This window comes from Agelaius phoeniceus, chromosome 6 (genome assembly GCF_051311805.1).
Source record: "Agelaius phoeniceus isolate bAgePho1 chromosome 6, bAgePho1.hap1, whole genome shotgun sequence".
NCBI classification, from domain to species: Eukaryota; Metazoa; Chordata; class Aves; order Passeriformes; family Icteridae; genus Agelaius; species Agelaius phoeniceus.
In genome coordinates this window covers 51,850,175-51,875,710 of record NC_135270.1, presented here as the reverse complement: position 1 = coordinate 51,875,710, position 25,536 = coordinate 51,850,175, and the positions used below count along the sequence as shown (strand labels likewise).

At 43.8% G+C, this 25,536-nt stretch overlaps 1 protein-coding gene across 2 annotated transcripts; it reads right to left on the bottom strand.

Annotated features, from left to right (window-relative positions):
* Nucleotides 1–582: 582 nt before the first annotated feature.
* Nucleotides 583–22,434, bottom strand: HHIPL1 (HHIP like 1). Of its 2 annotated transcripts, none has more exons than XM_054635608.2 (9): nt 22,151–22,434; nt 16,919–17,565; nt 14,419–14,562; nt 12,640–12,968; nt 10,307–10,433; nt 9,858–10,003; nt 6,945–7,026; nt 5,022–5,104; nt 583–2,349 (listed from the first exon to the last, which is right to left on the bottom strand). In XM_054635608.2, exons 1-9 carry the CDS (start codon nt 22,415–22,417, stop codon nt 1,784–1,786), a joined length of 2,391 nt encoding a protein of 796 aa, XP_054491583.2. In that variant the 5' UTR covers nt 22,418–22,434; the 3' UTR covers nt 583–1,783. The 2 variants fall into 2 exon arrangements, 1 of the variants encoding a protein (XP_054491583.2); XR_013182884.1 differs by having other exon boundaries at nt 2,210–2,349; nt 5,022–5,099.
* Between the last annotated feature and the right edge of the window lie 3,102 nt (nt 22,435–25,536).

The window sequence follows — 25,536 nt, the reverse complement described above, 5'->3', positions numbered from 1 at the left end:
TAGGGTAACTTGTATTGTGCGGGTCTTTTTTTCTACCTAGAAGTTTTCAAGTATAACTATGACCAAGGTTCTCTTTAGAATGTCTCAGACAGAGGGAGCTGAAATTTGGCTAAGGAGCCAAAAGAAGTGGAATAGGAATTTGGAAAAAGAATGATTGTATCTTCACCTTCCATTTTCTTTCAGCCCTCTAGTTCCACCAGCTCAGTAGGTTCCAACTCTTTTAACAGAAGAATTTACAAAGTTTACAAAGGACTCTTCTGTTCCCTGAACACTTTGAAGTGAATTTCTGCACTTGAAACAAATAAGTTTACAACTTCACTGCAAAGGGAAAGGCCTGATAACAGTCTGGTGCGTGATGGCATTTGTAGGTTTTCAAATGAAATGAGAGTAGTACTTCTCAAAAGGCACTTTATGCATCTGTTCCTCCTTTATACTTCATAAGAAGTAAGGGGAAATACTTTTTTTTAATCATCTGGTTTTGCATGTTGAAGGTGTTCTTTAATACCAAAAACAATTTAATGGGAATTTATCAGAAAGATAAATTCAGGAAAAATATTTAAAACAGAATAATTTACCCTATATATGTTTTAGGCTTAAGAAGATACTGTCAACTTGAAATTGGGTTAAATTAAATATCCACAGTAAGGTCTCTAGATACAAGATTTTGCTTGTGAACTTTTCTAGACACACTGGTCATTTTACATTTGAGGAGGTTTAGATTTTTTTTATCTTTTTGTCTTTCTCATGTTCTTGTGTAAGCAGCAGGACAAAACCTATCCTGATTACAGCAGGGAAAACAAATAACCAGGCCAAATTCTTTAATAAGACATGTGTCTCCCATTGCCACTCAGGTGAAAAACACATTTCAGACAAAATAGGGTTGCTTTTGTTTGCTTTTTTTTTAATATCCTCTAAAAAGGGGTAAATATTACTGGATTATTGCCCCAGTGCATTACCTCTTGTCTAGTCATTCACACCTGTGAAAAACTGAATGGAAAAACATGTTATAAAGTTTGGGAAAGTGGAAAAACATGTACAAAAATATCTTCAGAACTGGATAATGATTTTGTGCATCTAAAAAGGGACAGATTTTCAATCCTGTTCATGTAAAAGGGATTCTTTTCACTTAGGCTAATATAAACTGCAGAAATATTCTCCATGCAGTACACTATGGTTTCTTCTAAACCACCTGATTTTGCTTATCCTTGATGACCAATAGGTTTATACCAATAAAAAGCATTACAGAAAAATAATTTTCCTTTAAACTAGTGAGTGGAAGGTTTAAAAAATATACATACTTTTGTAATTTGCAAAGAAAGGCACAGATTTAGAAAGGCACGTCCTTAGAAACCTCAGCTTAGAGCTGCAGGTGGCAAAGCAAGGCAAACAATGCAAATGCTTCCATAAGAGTGAAACACAGTCATTTGGGAACTTATTTTTTGGCAAAACATTGTGATGCACAGCTGAAGAATGCTGTATTTTGAAATGGGAAAGGGCAACAGGACGCATCTCTTTTCTGATCTGTAAAGGCTGATGCTTGGGGGTTTCTTCCTACAAAAAACCCCAAAGAAATGCAGCCCCTGCCCCCAAACATAATTCAGTGCTTCATTTTTCTTTTTTTTTTCCTCTGAGGCAAATGCATGGGGACGAACATGAAGAAAACATAAAATTACTTAGAACAGATACAGCATCCCCATGGCAGGGCACACCCTCCTCAATACTGCAGCTGGTTTAGAGGCTTGGGCAAGGGAGGGATGTCTCCAAGTCCCTCAGCTGGCCGCTGTCACCAGTCTGTCGCCTCCTCCCGGCTGCACACCACGCCAGCATCCTCCTCGTGCTTGCAGTTGTGCGTGCCCACCCCGGCGTGGGAGCACTCCAGCAGCGTCCTCTCCTGCCCGGAGCACTGCACATCATCCAGGAGGATGCGGAGCGAGCTCCCTTCCCCGAACTCCGCCTTCTTGGCGGCCCGCAGGGCGCGGGGGAAGCCGAGCTGGCGGCACACCACGGCGGCGGCGGGCAGGCCCCAGCCATCGTCGCACACCGTGCCCCACTCGCCGTCGATGAACACCTCCAGCCTGCCCCGGCCGCGCCCGCGCCGGCCCTGCCGCATCAGCCGCACCGCGCCATTGCCGGGGCCCTGCTTCTTCTTCTTCTTCTTCCTGCGCTGCCCCTTCTCCTCCTCCGGCCCCTTCCCCGGCCCGGGGGCTCTGCCGCTGGGAGCTGCTGGGCTGCCCAGCCCGGGTCGGGTCCGTGGCGGCGCTGGGGTCCGCGGGGCTGGGGCGCCTCCCCACGGAGCCTCGGTGGTGGTCGGCAGGCGGGAATGTGGTGGCGGTGTTTTCATAATAAACTCTGTTGGGGAAAAGGCAGAGAACCGTGTCTGTCACTCTCTGGGCAATGCTTGAAACCAACTATACCAAACTCCTTTTGACTTGTGCAACTAATTTCTTGGAATTTGTCTACTTGGTCCTGTTGGGAAGCAACGACACTCTTAGGGACCCGGTATTTCCTCAGTGAAAATGTCGGCTGGTGTTAGCTAGCAGAGAGGACTGCAGGGCTCAATGCCAACCGAGTCTCTCCCAAAAAGGAAGCTCCAAGAGGTTTCTTGGCAAATGTCAGGCTGGCCCTTAAAGGGTCGGTGCTGGAGCTTCACAGTCAGGAGAGGAGCTCTACACCACATCCCGGTGAAGAGCCACCGAAAGCATTTTACGGACAGGCTCTGTTTCTGCTCTTCTCTTCATTACTGGGGGTTGGATTGTTACCAGAGGAGAGCGTGGCCTCCCCACTGGGCCAGATGCTTTATTCAGAGGAGCTGAAATCAGGAACATTCAAAATCAATTCTCTCTGGCAACTGGAATGTGCAAGAGGAACAGAGTTGCCAGGACAACATATAAAACAGGATTTGGGGTTGGGTTTGTTCTTCCTTATGAAAAAAAAAGGAAAAAAAAATAAAAGAGCCTTGAACTCTGAAGAGATGAAAATTCTTTGCTGTCACAGTTTCCAGGTGTTACTGGATTTACTTATTCACATGTGTTTCATTTTTAGCTTAAAAATAAGTTTTAGTTTGCCAGAAGGAAGCAATTCAGAATTTCATGGAATAACATTCAACAGAGCTGGAACAGTGTCACAGACATTTGCAAAGACATCATGACTTTGAATTATATCCCAGATTTATGCATCCTCATTCATCATTTCGTTGGTAGTACAGAGAGGAGGAAAAATATCACTGTCTTATTTGTGCTTAGTATCTATTGTCCCCAAAAGACAAACCCTCACAGGGGTCCATGTTTTTCCAAATAAGGTCTTTAAAAAGGAAATGTGTTCATGACATGAAAATATTTCCTTCCTTTGAAAGCTGCGGTTCTCAAGGCAAGAAACAGATTTGAAGGCCTTACCTGTGCACAGCTCATTTGCTGGAGCCTGGTCTGGCAAAGCACTTGAAAACTCTGGGACTGATTGAATACTGTGTAGGACTGCATGACAGCTAATGGTCACCTGGGAGTGCTTTTCACCTCACTGGATCAAATTGTCATTATATAATACTCTCTATTAAACTCTTTATTAAATACACTTCCAAAAAATGCACTCATAGCTAATACAAGGCACATGCCCTGGTGATTCTGTTGCATTCAGACTAAATACTAACCAAAATAAAAAACTAAATAACAGACTAAATACTAACCAAAACAATAAATATTTACAGCTACACATCCTTGTTTGCATGCTTCTGAATCAAAATGGCCATGATTATTTTTCACCAAAAAGAGAGTGCAGCTCTTGACACACTAGGTAGAATCTCTCCCACCGTTTCTAAGTTTTAATTTATGACAAAAGCTACCTTGTAAACAAGCCCAAAAGATTTAGTTATATGTATAGTTTAAAAACCTGAACTTTGGACTTGCATAGAGAATAATGCATAAGCAGAAACAGACAAAAATGGTTGAACATGAATCAAGTTACAAATATTTGAAAGCTGCCTGCACAGCTAAAAAAGGGAACATCTCTGAAGATACTGAGTGCTCAGGCATGTCAGCAGTCAATAAGTAGCCTTAGAGTTTGTTCCACCTTAAAGACTCAGTGTTGCAAGGTGCTGAGTGTCCTCATTATTCCCTGAAGCCAAAGCTGTAGGAACTGTTAGTGACTCAAAAGCAATGTAACGTGATTAATGTAATTAAAAATTAAAGTATCCTGACTTTGTAGTTCCTGCAGTACCATTAGCTTTGTTCATGGACTATGAAAAATCATGGACTACGCTGAGTTGGAAGGGAATTTGTTGGGGTGCTGCCTAGGTACCTACATGTGTAAATTAAAAGCACAGGGGAAAAGAACAGTGATACTGCCTAGTCTACTTTTGAGATCCTAATATTGTGTTTAGGTTTTTGTACCTCACATAAAGAGTACTTGGCTTGCTGCAGATTCAGCTCCACTGACTATTCCAGCTTTAGCAGTACAATACTTCATGCAGCATGAAGCAACCAAAAGGCCCTGGAGGGTTTGGGTAAGCCAAAAGTTCACCCCAGTGTGTGATCACTGATTCTTTTGGGAGCATTTTCTCATCCTATATTTTCTCACTTTCAACTAACAATGACTCAGCTCTCATCTTGCTCAATGAGCTGCTTCCCAACCCTTTACCCATCGTATCCTCTCCACTACCTGAAGCTACTGCAAAAAATCACTTCTCACTGAAAAGCACCATTGAGCAGAGGGTCTCTGGACAGGCACAGCTACAGGGAAACCAAGCTGGTGGTAATGAAACGTGTAAAATGTAGCATGAAAAAGGGAAAATGAACAGGGTCAGAAACTACAAAGGAAATTTCACATGGCCAGGAAAGGGGAAATACTGTATGACTTATTTGAACCAACTCCTCAGATCCAAAACACCTGGGAAGATTTAATTTTGAGGATACCCTGAAGAGTGAAGTTCTGGGTAGTTTCCACATATGTGGACAGATAGTGCAAGTCTGGAGTTTGTATCTACTGCCAGCTAACTTGAACCAATAATAAACAGCAAGAGTTGCACTCACTCTCCTTTGGCACAAACGGGATTCGCTTGCTTTTGACTTTCACTGGCGATGGCTCAACTCGGCATTTTCCTGGTGGTGCTGTCCTTGAAAGAAAGGGACACATACACTGCACAATTAATTCCTTTCCTCTGGCATTGCAACACTTTGCTCACTTTGCTTCCCATTGTTTTTCTAAGAACATAATTCTTATTGGGAAAAAAAAAAAGTCTGTTTAAATGATGCAAGTAATCTCTTACAATAGAAAACATAACCAAAGAATCACAGATCACCATTGATGAAAGTCCAAATATTCACAAGGCAGTGGAGTCCTCTGTCTGTGTTTTCAGTTGACACTATTGAAGCCATTAAGGAAATAAAACATTGGCAGGTTCAAGCACGACAGAAAGAGATTAATCAAAATGAAAATAAAAATTACAAAACTAGATAGTATATGTTGAACATCTGACACAAAGGTCATGTGTATGCAAGATTTCAGACTGTTTTCACGGAAGCAAAATAACACACTATTATTCATACAGAAAGCCCAAACAAGTGTCGTGCCAAAAATGCATTAGTTTCAGAAAAGAACTCTGTCTCCTCAGAGGCTTTGTCTTAGTACGGTGCTTTATTTTGACACAATTTGTTTGCCACAGAGATGTATCTCACTTCTGGGAAGCCACATCCAGCTCATCACCACTTTTTCCTATGACAGCCATCTTGGTAATCCTCAGACTTCTTCAGAGGTTTTTTAATTGGTTCTAAAATGCATGATGTTTGCATTTGGAGGGTACAACTCCTGGGCAATTGGGATTGTTTGCCTTTGCATTTCTGTGGAAGGCAGAGAGCTTCTCTCTCAACTGTCTATACAAGGATGTTCCCTACTTTTATGAACTTTCCAATTACTTTTTTTGGTACTCTGAACATGAATGAAGCTTTTTTTAAAAGTTAAACTCACGGCTGGTGTTTGACTCCTGCTTTCTCTATTTCTGCACAGGTTGCGTAATAGCAGCTTCTTCATACACAGTTTACAGGAACTCTTCTGCTGCATTAGATAATGGAAAATGCTCCTGACAGAGGAGAGTTGGAGGAAACACATTACAGATCTGGGGGCTTTTTAATTTTGGGGACTGGTTTCATAAAACATAAAACTAGACAAGTGGCTTGGTTCAAAATCCTCAGTTAGCTAAAGCTGTAAATTTAATCCATTAAAAAGAAAAGCTATAAAAAATTTCACTCTCCGTGACTCTGGCTGAAAGTAGCTTGGTGTTCAGCCAATAATAGTAACACTTTAAAAACAGGAAGATGGAAAAAACAGCTGTAAGTCTTCCCATAAAACACAGCCATTCCCTGCCTTGCCCAGTCTCAGATACAGGCAGATGGAATCCAGGAGGTGTAATGATGGTCCTTTTTTCCTGTTCAATCCATATAGCCCTTTGAAACATTAAGAAGAATGTACTTTTTGATTTTCATGTCTGGTTTGCCCAAGAAAGCACTGCAGGTCATGCTGACCCAGCTTTGGCTATCATGGTCTGGGGGAACAGGGCTCTTGTGGGAGATGAAAAAAGGATGGAGAGGAGCTCAGAAAAAACACCTTGAGAAGAAGTGCCTTCTTTTGGGCAGAAATCTAGAGAAACTTTGCCAAAGAAAGACAAGCCACCCATAAAATACTTTAGCATTCAGGAAATCTCCAAACCTACATAACACCAACAAGCCCCATGAAAGTTTGGCACCAGGCATGTAGACCCCCACAACTGCAGTGGAAAAGCAGACCTGCAAAGGGTTGCTCCAGATGTTCCTTGATTGAATTCCCCAGAAGAGCCCAGCATGGGAGAAGAGTTAATTAGTCAGCCAACATGATTTATCACATCACACCATCACATCCACACCATCCATGCCAGGACTCACTGCACCATCACCAGGCCTTGCAACAAGAACATCTCATACCTGGAGGTGTCCACCACTTTGTACACCACTCCATTTGGAGCTGTGGCACTTGGTACACCAGTAGATAGGAAGTACAATTCCCCTGATAAAGATAAAAAAAACAGACACACCCATGAAAACTGTCCATGGAGTTTCTGTCCTTTACAGCACAAAGGCATTAACTCTGCATCACAGGTCTGAGAGCTCATCTGCAGTGCATTGGCATAAAATACTCCTAGTGAGTGGCAGCTTTTACAAATTGTCATGAATTACTATTTGGACAAATTTCCACTGCAGGTTCACCTGCCCAGACCTTCCTTGTCATCTCATTATGATCTGTGTCCTTTGACTTCTCTAATGTAAAACAGGCAAACCCTGAATTACTTTTGTTGAAATGAAAGGAAAGGAAATTAAGAAAGTTCACTGTCTTGTGCTCATTTGGATGAAGTGCTCCTTTGGGGTGAATTACAGGAGAACAAGATTTTGCTTTTGCTTTCTCTAGCACACTCACAGGGTGAGACATATCAGACAAAAGGCATTTGATTCATCACAGCTCTGTCAGGTCACATGTGCAGGTCTCAACCTTCAACCAAACAATGTCCATCACCCTTTATTTGACTTATTTTCGCGTAACTGCATTTCTATCCTTCTCCTGTTGTGCAGGGGAGACTGGGACAAACAGTCCTTCTGGCACTATTTTGAGAGCTTAAGTGCTTGAGAAGTGCAACAAAAAGGATCAGAGAGAAAAAATATACTTGCAATATTTAAAAAATGAGAGAAAATAGAAAAAAAGGCTCTGTGGACTTGCTTAGTGGATAAGGGAGATTTTTTTGGGTGTTCTATGGGTAATCCAGAGGAAAGAGGGGAAGGAACAGAGAGATCAGTGTGAGCAAAGGAATGTGTAGGCAGTTGGTGGCAGCTGAGGCTGAGTCTCCATCCTCCTTCCTGCTCTCCTGTGCTGCCCTGGGCTGAGCTCCTGGATAATCCCAGGGCAGAAACCCTTGGCTACTCCTGGCTGGTGGCTTAATTTTTCTGGTCAGCTTCATTAATGACAGGCCAGAGGCAGCCTTGGTCCAAATGGGGATGGGAAACAGCTGGCACTGAGTTTTGTGGTGATGTGTGTTTTACATCCTGCCCCTCTTTCCTGGAAGTTGCCAGCAGGAGTTTGGATGCTCAGGCCATGAAGCACACAGGCTACACACATGTGACCCATAGACAGAGTGCCTGGGGTGTCTCTGACAGGTTCTGCTGGCCAGGGATGGGGCTGATGGCTTTATAATTGCAATGAGCCATAAATAGAGATCTCCCCACAACATTTGCACACCCACTGCAGCAGGTAGATTAACATCCATCAGAGCAACAACTCCAAAACTTCAGTGCTTCTGTGAAGAAAACCCTGTTAAAATAAACTCTGTGGCAAACTTGTAAAACATGAGATTCCTAGTACACAAAAAAGGTACAAGAGAAGACTGTTCACAGCAGATAAAGCAACCTCACCACACTGTTATCAACAGAATTCTTTCCATTACTATAAAGCAAACACAAGGCAATTAACTGCCTCTGAAATAAGACTGCAGCCCAAATCTCCACTCAGCTCTACCATACTTATGCAGGGCACAGTGTAGGGCAAAAGGGGGGAAGCATTTCACCCCTGCTATGTCCAGACTCTGTGGACAAGCACAGGATGAGGGAGGTCATCCTCATGTGCATGAGGAAGGGCTGCAATCAACAGCTTGATATTGCACTTGGCACAAAGCTGATTTGAACTAAGTTATTTGATTGTAGGTTAAGATATCCTTCTCACTACAGCACTGTGAAATAGCTGTAAATTCCATGAATATTAACCATTAAAGAAAATTGAATTTAACTCTAAAAAAAGAGTCAAACTTTCAAGCTAATACTTAACTTGGAGGATTTGCATTCACAAGAAAAAATTTGCATTTATATGATTTGAGCAACATCCAAACTTGACATAATCTGCAGGAAAAAACAGATGTTTAAAAGCTGGGGCATTCTGGAAGCAGGTGCTTGTGACCACGAGCCAAGACCTCCCTGGAGCAGGGCAGAGCACAACTCCTGCACTGCTGGGTCACACATGAAGCACACATTGTGGGGCTCATCCTCTGCCTGCCCCCAGCCAGGGGCTGCATGAGCTGCATTTTCTGCAGTGCTCATACAAACAGTGAACAGACACCACCAGCCTGCACCCCAGGACTCTTTATTTCCTCCTCTTCAAGTCACAGCAGCAGCTCACCTCCAGAAATCAAAATGTCTGCAGTCATGAAAACACAGCAAAGCTCTACTGAGATCCTTCAGTCCTATGCAAAGCAAAATCCCAGCTGGCACTAATAAAATATGGACTTAAAGACTCTTTTGCTGATGCCTCATGCAAGGCATAACACAGAGTTTTGTTCTGCTTCATCTTGAGAGGTACAAATACCCCAGCCCAGGTGAGCAGATAAATAATTGCTGCTCTTGACATCTGCTTCCCTGTACCTATTAATAATGCCCACAGCCTTCTTGACTAGACAAGAGGATAGACTTGCTCTCCCTTGGGTCTCAGCTTCTCAGGCTCCCAGGCCTGCATTCCCCTTGGCATGGCACTGTGAGGAATGAGGTTTCTTTTCCAAGTTTGTTTTATTCTCCTTGCCCCCCTCTGCTCCCTGTTCTCCAGAGGGAAGGGCAGCAGCATGTCCAGCACACCAGACTCAGTCCCAAGGCAACTGACTCTCCATCTCCCACTGCAGGCACTGCATGGCACTCAGACCTCAAAATTAGCATTATAACTTTGGTTTGGTATTTGGGAGGTGCTGGGAATTGGCACTTTAAAGATTTGTGCTGTGCCTCTCCACAACCTGCTGCCCTCTCTGATCCCTTCTCTGGTGTTTTGTTCTGAAACATGCCATTCAGTGTGACTCAAAGTTAAAAGATTACCTGCTTCATCTTCAGCAAAGGAGATGATGTATTGGTAGTAGTTATTGATAAGCCCAGGGAACATGCACGTTTGTCCTGTCCCCATGCAGATTTCACTGTACTGCCACTCTCCAGTAGCATGGTCCTCCTTCAAAGACATCAGGCGTCTGCAAGGCAAAAGAACATTTCTACAGCCTGACCCAGATGATTTATGAATGCTAGCATGGACACCTGAATGGATATTTAATTCTTCCTACCCACGCTAGCTGCAATAGGAACTGCAGTTTCTCTGAGTGAAAGATTGTTTAATATTAACCCAAATGTATGATACACACTGCAAGCCCTTGCCTTCAAGGGCAACACAAGCCCATGAAAAAAACAAGAGGGGAGGGTTGAGGGGCTATCAGGCCATTTTGGGGGGTATTTTGGCTGGGGGTACAACTTTGTGAGTGCCCTAAGTGTTTACTTACCCACTCATAAAATCACCAAATATGTATAGGCCATTCAGGTTTGGAGACTCACAACCTCGATAGACGTAGCCTCCTGTAACAGACTTCCCCATTTTGTGTGGATATGCATAAATTGGAAGCACATCATCTGTAAGGCAGAAAAGATCTGTGACTTATTTTGCACATGCTGCAGAATAGCTCTTTATCTAGATTGTTCTGAGACTGGCAGAGTACAATCAGGTTCCCTGGTGCATCTTCTATTTAAATGAATTGCCAATGGAGTTGTATTTAGTTTGATTTTCACCTTTTCAGAATCACATTTGATTGCCCTGCCCCTCACCAAGACACTTCAGCATTCTCCTGAGCCCTTCTCCTCCCACTACAATCCATCTCTGTTAGTGCCACTTCTGGCACATTTCTACAGAGCTTGTCTGGTTTAGCTGCAAATTCACAGGTCACTCCTAGAGCCACTGCACCCATGCAGGAACTGTTTGCCCAATGCAGCTTTGTCTAGGTGGTGAAAGGAAAAAAAGAGATGGGTGACTCCAGACTGCAGGCACTGATGAAAAGATATGTCAGATGTCAGCACAAATAGCTTCTGTTCCTCTGAGATGGAGAAGCAACTTGAAAGGGCCATCAAATATTTATGGGATGGCAGAGGCATGAATGATGTAGTACTGGCATATTCATTGGGAAATATAAGTTAAAACATAAGACAAATGTAAAATGGAGAGAGATGTCCTGATTTTGAGGGTCTCCATTAGATGCTTCCTCCCCTTTCCTTTGAAACTCCTGGCTCACAGGTATCTCATGGTACCCTTTCCTCCTCATCCTCACAGCCTTTCTCCCTGCCCATGTAGCAGATGCTGCAGGTAGCAAACCCAGCAGCTCTGCCAGCAAGGAATTTGCACCAGGGGAATTTCCTCTAAAGCAGGTGTTTTCCACACTTCAGCTGTACTTATCATTCTAAAGGGGCTGTGACATTTCACTGTTCTAACAAAGGGTCTCTAAAGTCATCAAAAATTGCTCTGAATCCCTGGGGACCTCAGTAAAGTGTCTGCCATGAATGCTCATGTGGGTATTGTCACACAGGAGAGCAATAAATGAGCTCTCTGACAACTGCTTCAGCAAAGGGAGTGCAAAAAACCTGCTCCCTGCTCTTGACATTTTTATAAAAAAATAGTTAATCACTTGTACTTATATCAAAGCTAATAAAAGGAAGGAATTTAAACTGAGATAATATTAGGAAGAAAATTAAACAACAACACACAGCACATGGAAGAGAAAGGAATCAGAATCTCAGCTAATGTAAATCAGTGTCAGCCCACTCCACCGCCCCCCTGAACCTCTGAGAAGATGTTCCAGCACAAGACATGGTCCACATCAGCCCTTGCAATTCAATATGTTCTGACTTCACATGTTCACTGGAGTTTAGCCAGCCAGGAAACACCCTCAATCCAGTTTTGGACAGTTTAAAGAAATTAAAATAAAATGAGGTTTTCCTTTGTGGCACAGCTAAAAGAAATGAAAATACACCATACATTCAGTTACCTGCAGAGCAGGCAGTATGCATAAGGGTTGATCAGTCAATGTTTTTCTCTGTTTTTTTAAAATAAAGGTAAGTTACGGAGAAAAATACAATTCCTCCAAATTTTTCTTGCTTCTGCACAAAAGCTTATTTTATGTGGCAAAGATGAAATTGTCCTTCTAAACCACAGAATCACAAAGTAATTTCACTAACAACACCAATCACCTAGAAAAACAACAGCTAGCATGTTTCACTTTCCTCCTAACTCAGAAACAGTAACATTTGTACTTTCAGTATTTATGCCCAAGCCAGTTCCCTTCTAGAGGGACAGCAGAGGTTTACACCTCAAAAAGGTGTGTTTGCCACCAAACAGCCAGGCTTTGAAGGCAGGAATTAAAAAATGTATTGATTCAGGGTGACCCCAATGTATATAATGTGCTCTGACTCTATGATTTCAGAAGGCTGAACAAATGCTTTATTAAGCTATATTGTATTACACTAATACTATATTATAACTATACAAAAGAGATATTAAAGAAAAACCCATGACTGTCTCCAGACAGTCACGACACAATTTTGACTCAATTGGCCAATCAAAACCAATCATCACTGGTGTCCAATTAACAAATCCCTCTCGGTAAACAATCTCCATAACACATTGTACACGTGCCAAACAACAGGAGCAGCAAGCAGAGATAAGAATTGTTTTCTCTTCTCGCTCTGTGCTTCTCACTGCTTTCCCCAGGAAAAATCCTGGGAGAGAGAATTATGCCTCTCTCTGTTCAGAGAATGTGAATACCGCAAAAACGAGAGCGCATCTATTTACCCAAGGAAGAATTGGTGCAAAGCTTCTTATCGTAACAGCTGAACCCTTCCCTCGCCCTCCAGCCGTAATTTTTCCCTTTCTCCACGATGTTGACTTCTTCATATTTATTCTGCCCCACATCTCCACAGAAAAGCCTCCCCTTCCCTTCCTTGGTGCGAGGGTCCCCCCTGTCGAAGGAGCAGCGCCACATGTTCCTCACGCCGTAGGCGTAGACCTCGGGGCGCGCCGCGGGGTCGCTGACGAAGGGGTTGTCGGGGGGAATTCGGTACAGGGGCCCGCGGTCGTTGTTGTTCACATCGATCCGCAGCACTTTGCCCAGCAGGGCTGATCTGCATTGCGAGAAGAAATGAAAATGGTAAATGAAAACGTCATATATGGTAGGGATAATTCATGTATTAATGTATGGTATAAAAGATTTGTAAAAATCCAAACATATGTCTCTGACCACCTCAGCCCGAGAGCAGCTGTCTATTCAGATTACAAGGAATTCCTGGACACAAGCTAAGATAACAATCCATGCTATAATGTAAGAATAGAAGCTTCCAGGGCAATCATCACCGGTATCTCGAGTTGCTGGGAACCACCTAAGAGCGATTATTGCCTTGCCGACAGCATCAATCAAGATAGTCAGCCATCAACGCTGAGTGCACACCTAGACCCAACCTTTGTCCAGCTCTGCACATTGAAAAGAACAGCGATGAATGTGAAGAGTTACAAAAGAAATTTGGACACCTTTGCTTCAGGCACAATAAACTGTATAAAATCTCGCCAAATTTGGACACCTTTGCCTCAGGCACAATAAATGTATAAAATCTCGCCACAGGAAGCAGCATTCGTGAATGAGGGGGGACTCTGACACGGTAGAGGTCAGGTCCAGGTTCACCCAGCACTGACCCCGGGCTCGATGCTGTCTCTTTGGCTGTGGTGGTCTCGGAGACCGAAATTCAGTCGCATGGATAGATTAATAAATCTTTTCAAAATTTTTGATAATTTGGCTCATGATTGATCATTTATAAAAAAAAACTTGGCAAAAAGTTAGAGCGTGGGGGGGAGGGTAGGGTTGGAAAGTCTAGGGTTTCACGGCATTGATTTCCCACACCCTGGAGCTGCCATAGGGATGGATCCACTCTGTTGCGTTGTGATTTCAGGGTTTACCTCAGAACCTCGGGTCCCTCCCTGGATAATTCCATCCCAGGTGTGTCAGTCACCTCTCCTTTCCCCTCCCAGCACTGTCTGTCAATCCTGGAATTCCAGACTGATTGGTAGATTCAAAGGATGCCCTCTATCCCTGGGGAGGGGGGCACTGAGCCACCCAGGTGTCCTTTGTCCCTTAAGACCTCCTTCTATGTACCCGGTTGGTGGGATCCCTACCCCTTCCCTCCCCCTCTCCCCGGGGTTAAAAGAGCCAGCAACCGCAAGGTTTGGGGAGTTCTGTCAGAGCTGTTGCTGGATTCAGAGGCCTGTGGGCCAGGAATAAAGTTCTGGACCAAAACCCTCTATCAGAACTGACTCCTCTCCTTCACCATCGCCTTAAAGCTTCTGTGCCAGAGGTAAACCCAAGGAGCAGACCCTGTTATGGGGGGAAGCTCCATCTGCAGCCATTGGAGCTCCTGCATGCCTGGACTTGCCTGCACGTGCCCAGCTGCAGCACCCAGCCAGCCCAAAGTGTCTCTGGGGTGAGAACACCACAGTTGCTGCCATTGGGTTCAGCACCAAGGGCCAGACAAGCTTAGGCACGTCCCGTCCAGCTATATTGGTATTATTCCAATACACTCTTACTTGTTCTGGGCATTTCCAAAGGTGCCAAAAGGATCCCCAGCCATGCCTCCATCTCCAGTGAAGATGTAGAGATACTCATCATCTCCAAAGAGCAGCTCTCCTCCGTTATGGTTGGAAGCAGGTTCTTCTATTTCAAGGATTATCCTAAGTGAAAACAGGGAGAAAGCAATTTCCTATTGCACAAGCACTATGCATAGGGCAGAGCAATGTCATGACAGTGTAGATCTTGACAGATGGAAGCAGCCACAGATTGGTTTTGATACAAATTCCTCCATATCCTAGTTACTGAATTTTTCTTGGGCATAGCTGATTTTCTAACCTTAAATAGTTTCAACATATTTTCCAGATTACAGAAACACTAAATTGTGTAATATGGAAAGTCTGGGAAATCACATGACAAAATATACTTTTAATTGCTTAAACTTTTCCTCTGATTCTTTCTTCCTCCTTGTTGATCTTCTTTTTTATTTTTCTTTATAACTTATTAAAGAAGAGGCATCTGAGCTTATAACCAATTGGAAATTGTAAGAGAAGGGACTCCAGTCCATCTGTACATCTGTGCAGCTTTTGGCACAGTCCTGCCAGGTGCTTTCAAGGCAAACATAAAACTTCTCAAACTTTAAGGAATAGTTAAATTCTTAAAGAGAGAAGAATCCTTGAATGATAATTACACACTCAGGACCTTTTGAGTTTAAAGAGCAGTTAAAAGCAGCCTCAACAACAAACTGAATTTACCAAAGGCTATTTAAAGAAGTACCAACAAAATTTACCTTAATTTTAACCCCACAGCCTTTATTTTATTTGTTTATTTTATGCTTCTGGAATCCCTTCCATAGCATGAAAGGGGAAAAATACATAAATCATAATTTTATAGAATGGTAAAGCCACAAATACATGCAGTGGAGGTTCCCAAGTATAACAACTGAAGTTTATTATTTCCAGCTTCTAAAAGAGTCCAGATTTCATCTGGCAGTGCATCTTAATAGCTACAAAAGCAAATTATAACATTTTTTTAAAGCATCTCATTTTTAGACAGCTTTTTTCAATTCTGAAATGTTGATAGTTATTGTGAGTTGTGGGAAGGAACCCAGCTCTGGAGTTACTGTCACCTCCTGTTAAATGTCAGCATCTCTGTGACAAGGTAACTGTACAAGAGTGCACAGGTTCCAGCTGACAGGAGGAGTGAGGGAGGATCCTGTATGGACACAAAGGTGAATCTTCCTCAGCCTCCCAAAGAAGATGGAAAAAACCAGAATTCACTGAGAAACATCTGAGGTTAAACAGACACATGCATTTGAGCCAAGGCAGTGCACAGCACATGTCAGCCTGAGCTCCCTCTTGGGCAGCAGCTCAGGGTGAAGTCAGTGGGCCCTGAGCCTATACAAGCACAATCGGACCACAAGCTTGTTTTCTTAAGCTTTTGCTGTACTAACCATAAGCTAAGTAAGCACAGAAATTGTTACAAACATAGAGCCTGAGGATTCTTAAACAAGACAGTTCATGGGCTGTTGATACCTGCAGGTTTCTGATTCGCTTTCCTGAGTGCCACCTTGTAATTCCCCTTACCTGTCATCTACAGGGCTGTTTACACTGGATTGCTGTAACTGCTTTATAAACCAGTGTCCCCTCCTATCATTAGGCTATGTGCATTTTTGAGCTAGAATCATCCACCGCTGGGTGTTGGAAAGCCCCTAATAAAATCCAAATAATGAAGAAAAAATCTTTGAATTAGTAATATCCAAGGGTCTCTTAAAACAGTGGTTCTATAACTATATACATATATAGTTACATATATACATATTATACATAGCTAACATATAGAACAGTGGTTCTATATGTTGTAGAACATAGTTCTGCAACAGGTTATAAATCTGTGAGCCTGATTCTACAAACAAGTCTCTCATCATCTGTGCATATTAGTGTGGAACAACTGCAAGACCAGACTCAAACAAATTACATGTCCAATTAAAATGCACTCCATAATAATATGGTGACTTGTGTTTTATTTAATTTGATATTAAATTTGTAATATCAAATGGTTGAGTTGTTGTTCAGATAAAGAAACATGGGACCAAATCCATCTTTGGTCTGGTATCACTTAGTTTGTTTATACTAATTTTGGAAACTTTTGGCTTTGGAAAGAATTTCACTCATTCTTTGCAGAAGTCTGTTTTAAAGGGTAATCACAAAAGTACAAAACAAACAAACTTCAAAGCCCCACCCAACAATAACCTCAAAACACAAACTATAAATAATGTTTAATCCATGTTTAGTTAAAGCCTCTGATGTGCCAGAACTGAGAACTGTACATGTTTTACCCCTGCACACTTGCAGTTCAACCATGGAGGACACACAGCTTCTGTACCTCAACACACTAGACATGGACTTGGACTAACTTTGGAATGCAGAAACATGAAGCTAAGTAAGTCTCATTCATTAATGATCTTTAAAAATGCACAAGTGGCCTTCTAGGATCTTAAAAAAAATGTGTGTACGATACCTTTCAGAACCATGGTCCAAGGCATTCATGTCAGTAGGAGAAATTCTGAACTCACTGATTCGGATCCTCTCTTCATAATGAACTTCAACTGAATAGTAGACGTACACTTTACCATTAAATTTGAATTTAGGATGGAAGACAATACACAGAAACCCTCTCTCATCTCCTTCCCAAGGCGAGGTGAGCACAGCCTCGCTGATGTTCAGGAATGGCTTTTCGAGCCTGGATCCATCAGGAAGGTAGGCCCACACCAGGCCGACCTGCTCGGCGATGAAGAAGCGGTGGGTGCCGTCGTTGGCGTGCACCATGGCCACGGGGTTGCGCAGCCCGTTGGCCACCTCCAGCAGGCACAGCTGCAGGCAGCCCTCGGCGTCAGCCGTCACCAGCCCCAGGTTCTGGTTCAGGTGCTGGTTGGCCAGCAGGTGGGGGAAGCAGTAGTCGGTGTCCTCCAGGGACAGGTAGCGGCAGAGCTTTGCCGCGTTGTTTTCCAGCGCCGTTAGCTCCGGGTCCGCGGAGAGGGCGCGGAAGATGGAGCGGCAGCTGTGCCACAGCTGCGTGCAGTAGTCCTGGCACAGCCCGGGGATCGTCCGCACGGGGGTGGATGGGTCCTCAGCGTCGTACAAGTGAGCCGCATATGGAGAGCACTCCTAGAGGGAGGGAGAAAAAGGTTCAAATCATTTATTGGATCAGATTTGAAACAGCTGAGCAGTGATGCTAATTGGAGATATTTCATCTTAATTACAAGATATGTTGTGGTTTATTCGGAAGATATGTTAACAGAGGGAAAGATCTTAGAGAGGGGGTTTGTCTCAGCACTCATGGAAATTATCTTCAGCTTTCCTGGTGAAAGCTGACTTCCTCAAGCTGTTACTCATTTATTCTAACCACAGAGCTCTTCAAAAAACCCTGCAATGACGCCTATGTTGCTATATCACCCTAGCAGACCGTACTGGAGAAAAAGAGACTTTTCTTCCTTGGATGCTCTGACTCTATCTATGAAATAAGAATAATCACAGAGCAGAAGTGAAACCAAAGAATTAGCTGAGAAGATTCAGGCCCTGCACACTGATGATAGAATGGGAAAGGCCATCAGGGTCAAAGCCTGGGACATTCATACCTCATCATCTGATAATCCAGGCATGAACCTCAAACATGGATATGGTTTACAGCTTGGAAGGAGTGGGATGTGAAAGTGGAGGAGGAGGGGAGGACACCACCCTTGCTTGGGTCCAGCTGCCTTTGCTGGTGGACCTTTGCCTACAGATAGTTTACATCCCCAGCCAGGAGTGGGGAAAGGCATCTCGTGATCATGACATGGGTCACCAAGTTCTGCAAGGGATGCTGAGGTTACAGGATTTCAGACAGTGAGCACAAAGAGCCATAATCCAGGCAAGGTCCTGGCAGCAGCTGCAGCTCAACCCTTGTTTATGGAAGGTGCAGCCTTGGAAATCTGCTTAAGGACTGGATCAAGTTCACACAGCTCATTGAAATCTCCATGATGAGAACTCCTACAGACACATTTTCCTTATGAAAAAGCTGCAATTCAGTAAAACTGTCTGTAAATTACAAACTGACCAAAGTGACTCAGTTCTGTTTTGCAAGGGTTTTTGCTTGTAATAAACACAATATTTTCCAGTTATAATGCATCTTCCCAACAAGCACCTCAAAAGTGCTCTTCAAATAATGCAACATGACTCTGTGGAGGCTCAATTATTTTCAAAGTTATATTTCAGTAAATACCTGAGGCAACAAAGGTCAGAAGAGAAACCACTATGTAAATAAATTCTGTATTCTTTAATTGCTATCTGGCATTGCTTCTTCTTTTACTAAGCAAAACCAGCTTAATTAAAAAAAAAATAGGGAGCTGTTTCTAGATCTATAGGGAGACATTTATTAATGCAGATCACAACTCTATTCAATAGCTGAAAAGATGTAGCATCTGAGATTTCGAACTGTTTAAATTAGCTGATGAGCATACACAATATTTAATTTTTATTTTATTTTCCATTACATACCATAATAAACTGAGAGGCCATATAACAGATCATTAGTGTATAATAAGCTTTCCTCCTGGAATGTCAAGCCATTCATTGCAAAATGAAGGTTATTAAGCTTCCAAATGAGCAGCAATTATTGTGGTAAAAAGAAGATTGCTTGTGAAACAAAACACCGAAATTACACAGGCAGATTGGGTAACACACTTGGCTTGGTTACACGAGGTGTGCCGGGGACAGAAGGAGACAGAGCATTTGTCAATTCACTTGTAATGACTGAAAAAAATGCCTTAGAAAACAAATTGAAATGAGCTAGAAAGAGAATTTGATGGGAGGGCTGGGTGGGAGCTCAATCTGTTGTTGCCTATGGAGGTTTCCCATTCAGAGAGAGGAGCCGCTCTCTTGAGTACTCAGGTGTACCTCATTCTGTGAAAGCCTCTTTCAAAGCAAGCAGTGATCTTATGCATTACAAAGCAATGCCCTGGCTTCAGCATCAGAATTTAAAATAGCCCAGAGACAAGGATTCCCTGTCTCTGCCATTGCAGGCTGCTCACCACGGCCTCAGCTGTGTCTGAATAGAAGCTGGGGGCAACTTCTTCCCTCCTTACAACATTCCTGGTGGCATACAGCTAATTACAGCAGCATTACACTGGCAGTGAAATTCAGAGATCTATCACTAGCCTGAAAGTACCTAAGCATGTGCTTGGGTATTTTCAAGACATGTGAAATATTTTCCAAATTTTATTCTGGAAGAGATGGAGCCTCATGCCTTTTGCTGAATTTCTCTGCTTAGAAAGCAAATGTTGTGGTCCTTCAGCCTTCTCATCATCCTGTCATGTTCACATAACTCAAAATGCCAAGAAGCTCTACCCGTAGTCAGAGCCCAGAATCAATATTAGATCTAAATTGTAATTTCCAAATGATGCTGTCTGCTCATTAATTTTAAACTATGATGAGGTCCAGAGACTGAGGAAACTACTGGGCAGATGATCAGTTACTTCAGTAGGGCTGGAACAAGTTTGTACTATGAAAATAACTCATCAGAAAACAAAACAAGTCACATTAAGACAGGCTAACCAAATGCATCCTGTCTCTTCCAGGAATTCAGTGGCAGCTCCTTATCTGGGGAATTCCAACAGTCTGATGGAACACCCACATCAGGCAATGTCTTATTTACTGCTGCTATCAGCCTGGAGGAAGCAACAGGACTCCTCAGAAAAGCATTTAAGCACCTCCACATTATCCCTGACATTCCCTGACCACCTCATCTGGAAACTCAAGCCTTTAAGCAAGCTGTTCCCTGAGAAGCAGAGTGAGGCACCTGCTCTTGCAGTTTGGTGGAGAAGAGAAGGCTCCAAGGTAACCTTATGGCACCTTCCACACGAGAGCTGGAGAGGGATGATTTACAGGGAGGTGTAGTGATAGGACAAGAGGTAATGGCTTTAAACTGGAGGAGGGTCAACACAGATCAGATTTAAGACAGAAGTTGTTTACAATGAGAGTGGAAATACTATAACAGGTTGCCAAGAGAGGGGATAGAAGCCCTATCCCTGGAAACATTCAGGTTGAGTAACCTGATCTAGTTGAAGCTGCCCCTGCTCATTGCAGGGGAGGTTGGACTAGGTCTTTTCCAAATCAAACTGTTCTATTATTTTATGAATTCAGGAAAAGGCAGGGATCCACAAGTACAAACTGAGACACTTGTCAAAATAATTTGATCACATTTGAGAGAAATCATGAATTGTGAGCAGAAAGAGACAGAAGTGTGCTAAGTCACAGGTAATTCAGGTCTAGGATATAAATTGTATATATAATGAATGAATAGAAGCAGAATGTTTCTAGAGTGTTTGCAATGACTGAAGTTCTGTGACATGCTTGTGCAGTCAGAGGCAGTGGTGTGTAGCCACATCTGGGCTGGTGATGCACTGAGCTCATCAGAACATTTTCAGTGAATCATTGCTCCCACATGGAAATATTTCTCTGCTGCTGAAGACATTTTCAATGGTTGGCTTTCTGACAAACACAGGAGACTTAGTTATCACTTCCAGCAGCAGGAGTGCTTAGCACACATTGCTAATTGGTGTCCTATCTGCAAATGGACTCCGAGACAACACTTGTTGTAGGAATATATTCAAATGTTTTTTGCTTCCAGTACAACGTGAGATGAAATAGAAGCCAATTCTATAGATCCTGGTGTGGAAAAGTGTTGTCTTTCTCTTCACACTTTAAGGAACCCAAGAGGTACTGGCAAAACGCCAAGAGCAGGATTTCTGAAAAGCCATTTTGATCCCATCTGAGCACAGCAGACAAGACTCCACTGTCTGAATTAATTTAAGGTTTACACTTGCACAGTGCTGAGCTGCTCTGTCTTAGGGGCATTTTCATACATGCGAGCCTCCACTGATGATAGGGTGAGACATTTTGCTCTGTGCAGACTGTGATCATCCCATTATCATATCTGGCCCCAGAACATCAGCTCTGAGTGGAAATTCCCCCTTGTGCAGGATGGCCACCACAGAGGTTCCTAGGCCACATCCACAGGCATTGCTCTGCACCCATCACCAGGACTATTAGCACCTGGCACCTGCTAAAAGTGCTGTAACCCAATACAAAAAAAAAGCACCTGACCCCATCAGCTGGTCATAACAAGGAGCAAGATTTGTACAGACAGGTGCCCTGTGGGTTTCTTCACCAGATCTGGTATCCTAACCCTGGGAGGGGAGGAGAGTGTGCAAACTGAAATGCCCACTTACCTATCTCAGAGACTTCTGCTCCTAAACTAAAGAAGAGCAACATCCCTGTTCCTCTTTCAGACAACTGCCAAAGAACAAAAAGTCCACTGGGATACTTGATGATGGACAGTCACTCCTTCCAGTGCCTAGGAGCACATGCCCAGGCTGCTGTGCTATCCCTGATGCACTGATGTGTGGGCTGATGTACCCATGCCTGTGCCCAGGTGCCAATGCCATGGCTGATGTACCTGTGGCTGGGTACTCCAGTCTGGGCTTGGGAATTCACATCATGGCTCACACTCCCTGGACTGTCCAAAGTTCCTGTGCCTGGACCAGTGCACCCATGGGATCAATGCACCCCTGTCTGGGCCAAAGCATCCCCACCCGGGATGGGGCAGAAGCATCCATGCGCACACCAGAGCTCCGTGCAGGGCTGACCGGCCCCGTGTGGCCGAGCCCTGCGCGGCGGGGTACCCTCAGTGCAGAGGGGCTCCCGGAGGTCTCACCTGGCACAGCAGCTCCTGCAGGTGCCCGGCGCAGGCGGCGTAGGTGCGCTCGTCGAGGCTGGCGCTGAGGCGGTAGAAGCGCTGCAGCAGGGCGCTGTCGCGGCGCGGGTCGCAGCAGCCGAACTCGCCGTAGCGGCGGCAGAAGGCGAGGCCCCGCGGCGGCCGGAACGGCGGCTTGAAGTCCAGGCACTGCGGGTGCGGCCGCGCCGGGCGCGGGGCGAGCGCCGCCGCCAGCAGCAGCGCCAGGGCCGCCCGCGGGCCCCGCATGGCTCTGCCCGGGCACCGCCGGGCGCGGCCGGCCGGGGCAGCGCTGCCCCCGCCCCGCTCCGCCCGGCCCCGCTCCGCCCGCGGCCCCGGCAGCGCCCGCACGGGCGGCACCGCCGCTCGCCGCGCCCGCGGGTCTCCGCCGTGCCGCTGGACCGGAGGTTTTATTTCGATTCCTCCAGAGAGCAGCCGGGCAGGTGCTTGGCCGGACAGCCGGCACAGGGTGTCACACAGCACCGCAGTGGAGCCTACTGGGAACCGATTCTTTAGACGGACTCCTCGAGGGATGTCTGCTGGACTCGGCTCTGCCGCTGAGACTTTTGTGTGATCCAGGCACGACAGAATAATAGCACTCGGAGTTTATGCGGGTGATGGACTTGTTTAATAACAAGATGTTTAATAACAAGAAAACCCAAGTTCAGTACAACTAGTGCTTCTGCATCCCTTGTCAATCTCATCCTGGGCAGAGACCGATTAGATTTAGCTTGGAGGTTGGAAAGCAGTCTGCTGTAGTCTTTACACCGTGTGGCCCTAAGCAACCCAGGTGACATACTTGGCTCTGTGAAGCACTCAGAATGATGCTCCCTTGCCCGAGGAAAACTGCTGAGGACACTCTCCTTACCCTAAAGCTCCTCATGGCACACCTCAGGAAGATAGTTACTCCACATGCACATCGTATATAGCCATATCATATGTGGTGCTATCAGCTAGTAAGATCTTAAGATCTAGTCCCAGGCAGATGGCTTTTTTTTTGCTGTTAAACACAGCTAGCCAAAGTGTATTGTGTATTTTAATGCTAACTCACTGACTGCCCCTCAAAGACAAAGAATGGAATTCATGCTGATATACTATTTCTGACTCCTACTTTGAGACCAAAGAACCACTGTACAGTGCACAAGGACTATAAAATCACTGCATGGCTTGGAGCATCCTGTCAGGAGACCATATGTATTACACATTTAATACAAGTTTATTTTCTCTCCCTATGCTTATATAACTGCTGTTAAGGTCACTCAAAACTCTCCAAATGTGAAGGCAACCAGAATACCCAATGATCTCAGCTGAGAATTCTCTGCCCTTTTATTTTTGGTCACTTAAAACCACTTTTTTCACAGACAACGTTTGCAAGGACTTTGGAAAGCACGTGATCAAGTTACTGCCCCTGAAAAGTTTGAGAGCCATGCAAAACATGAGTATGCAGTTATGCAACTCCATATTGCATAAAAAACCTGATGTAAAGACATCTCCCTCTTCATCCCAGCTAATCTTTTATTCCTGTGGTTAACACTGGCTGTTGTTTCAGTGTTTATAATGATTATTAGACACTGTTAATTAACACTGAAACAATGCTTAATATATAAAGAATGGAGTGCAGTAGCCAAACATATTCTGGATAATGAGATTTATCCTATAGCCTCTTGATTTCCTATTGGACTTCTTGATTAGTTTGGCATCCGTGAAACGTTTCAGAAATGAAAGGAAAATTAAATGCTGTGCATATTTAGCAGTGAGTTGTAGAACAAGAACTACAGACTAGGTCTGCTCATCACTGTGAAACAGCATAAAATACCTTCTGGAAGTCCCCTGTGAGCATTTACAATACACCTCCCATGCCAGAGCTACCATTGTTTTGCTCTTTCAGGCAGGGCAATTATTTGGTTGCCCCTCAGGCTGGGGCCTGCTCAGCAATTCACAGGCAAGGCTCTGCTGAAGCAGAGACTGGAGCTGCTTTGGCTTATTAATGAGATCATTCAATTAAAGATGGCTTAATTTAAAGCTTGTTGTCAGCTGGGTTTTGAGGCTTCCCAGGCCACAGGTAGGAGCTCCTGGGCTGCATTTGAGGGCTCTGTGGTGTGGTGCATAGAGCACACAGCTCTGCCTGGAGACTTGACTTACTATTCCCAAGATACTGTGCTTCTGCCTGGATTCTCCCATTCGTGGAATGAGGGCAGTGAACGCTCATCCACCCCATGGCAGTCTCTCAAGGTGTTGTTTATTTATATTTTAATCACCTTTTTTTTCTTTTTTTATGAGTTCTCTGCTGAGCCATTGCTAGAGACTAAGCTCAGAAGGGGAACTGTTACCCTTGACCTGACATGCTAAATTTGAGGTTGCCCTTGCTCCTACCCAGGGGCAATAACATGCATCTGTGCAGCAGTCACAGAATGGGGATGAAGTTTGATTTAAGCAGTATTCTCCAAGATCATATGGTAGGTTGAGTATTTTGTACTCAGAAAGTTTTGTATTAAAATGACTCATTTTTAATTTGGTTAATTTGAATACTCATTCTTGTGCCTGATGGCCTAAATCAATCAATTAAATATTTTGTGCTGTATATCAGCTATTGGAAACAAGTCCTTTTTTATTTTATTTTTGGTGGCTTTTTAATTGATATTTTTTGTTAAGATATTGGATTTTTTGACTTTACATTGAAGTTTTTGACTTTAATTAATTCTCAAAATTAGAATTTTTATTGATGGATGAAATTGGAAAAACCAAGTGTGAAAATGCAGTATTTGCTTACAAACAACACAACATTAAGGCACAAAAAAAACTATATTTAAAAAATGTTGTTCGTTTTGATGTATGAAACCTGAAATCTTTAGTGACCATTGAAGCAACTGATAGTTGTAGGTACCCTGCAGCTCAAAAAAACTCCCTTATGTATCTCAGACCGAGCTCCTTGAATGTGCAACATCCAGATTTTTTCTCTTCCTGCATGCATTAGAATTTGGTAGTGTTCATGGGACTGTGGGCATGAATAAGTGAATAGGGGCACATTGATTAAAAATGTAAACAAATTGCGTTTGATAAAATTGCCAATATCAGACCCCATGTCTGGAAGTCCATCCTTAAGGGGAGCTTAATGCTCTGAGCTTTAATAGCCAAAGGACACACTGCTCATACCCAACCCAGCTGTGAACACCATCCCTAAAAACTTAACAGTCAGGAATTAAACACAGGGTTATGGCTCTTCTCAAAGGAAATTAGGCTTTGCTTTCTCAATGCTCATCTGATCACAAAACCCTTCTGCTCCTCATTTGTCTTCTCAGTGTTTTATTTTCCTGACTGATGGAGATACTGAGGACAGATTGTTATTATGAGAATAAAATAAAGGAAAA

Bases quoted from the DNA above. Each gene is read 5' to 3' on its own strand.
- HHIPL1 (XM_054635608.2), bottom strand. From the start codon at position 22,417: ATGCGGGGCCCGCGGGCGGCCCTGGCGCTGCTGCTGGCGGCGGCGCTC. The intron at 7,027-9,857 runs GTAATCTTTTAA...TATCTTTATCAG, and splicing joins CTTTGCTGAAGATGAAGCAG to GGGAATTGTACTTCCTATCT. The intron at 5,105-6,944 runs GTATGAGATGTT...CTTTCTTTCAAG, and splicing joins AAAGTGGTGGACACCTCCAG to GACAGCACCACCAGGAAAAT.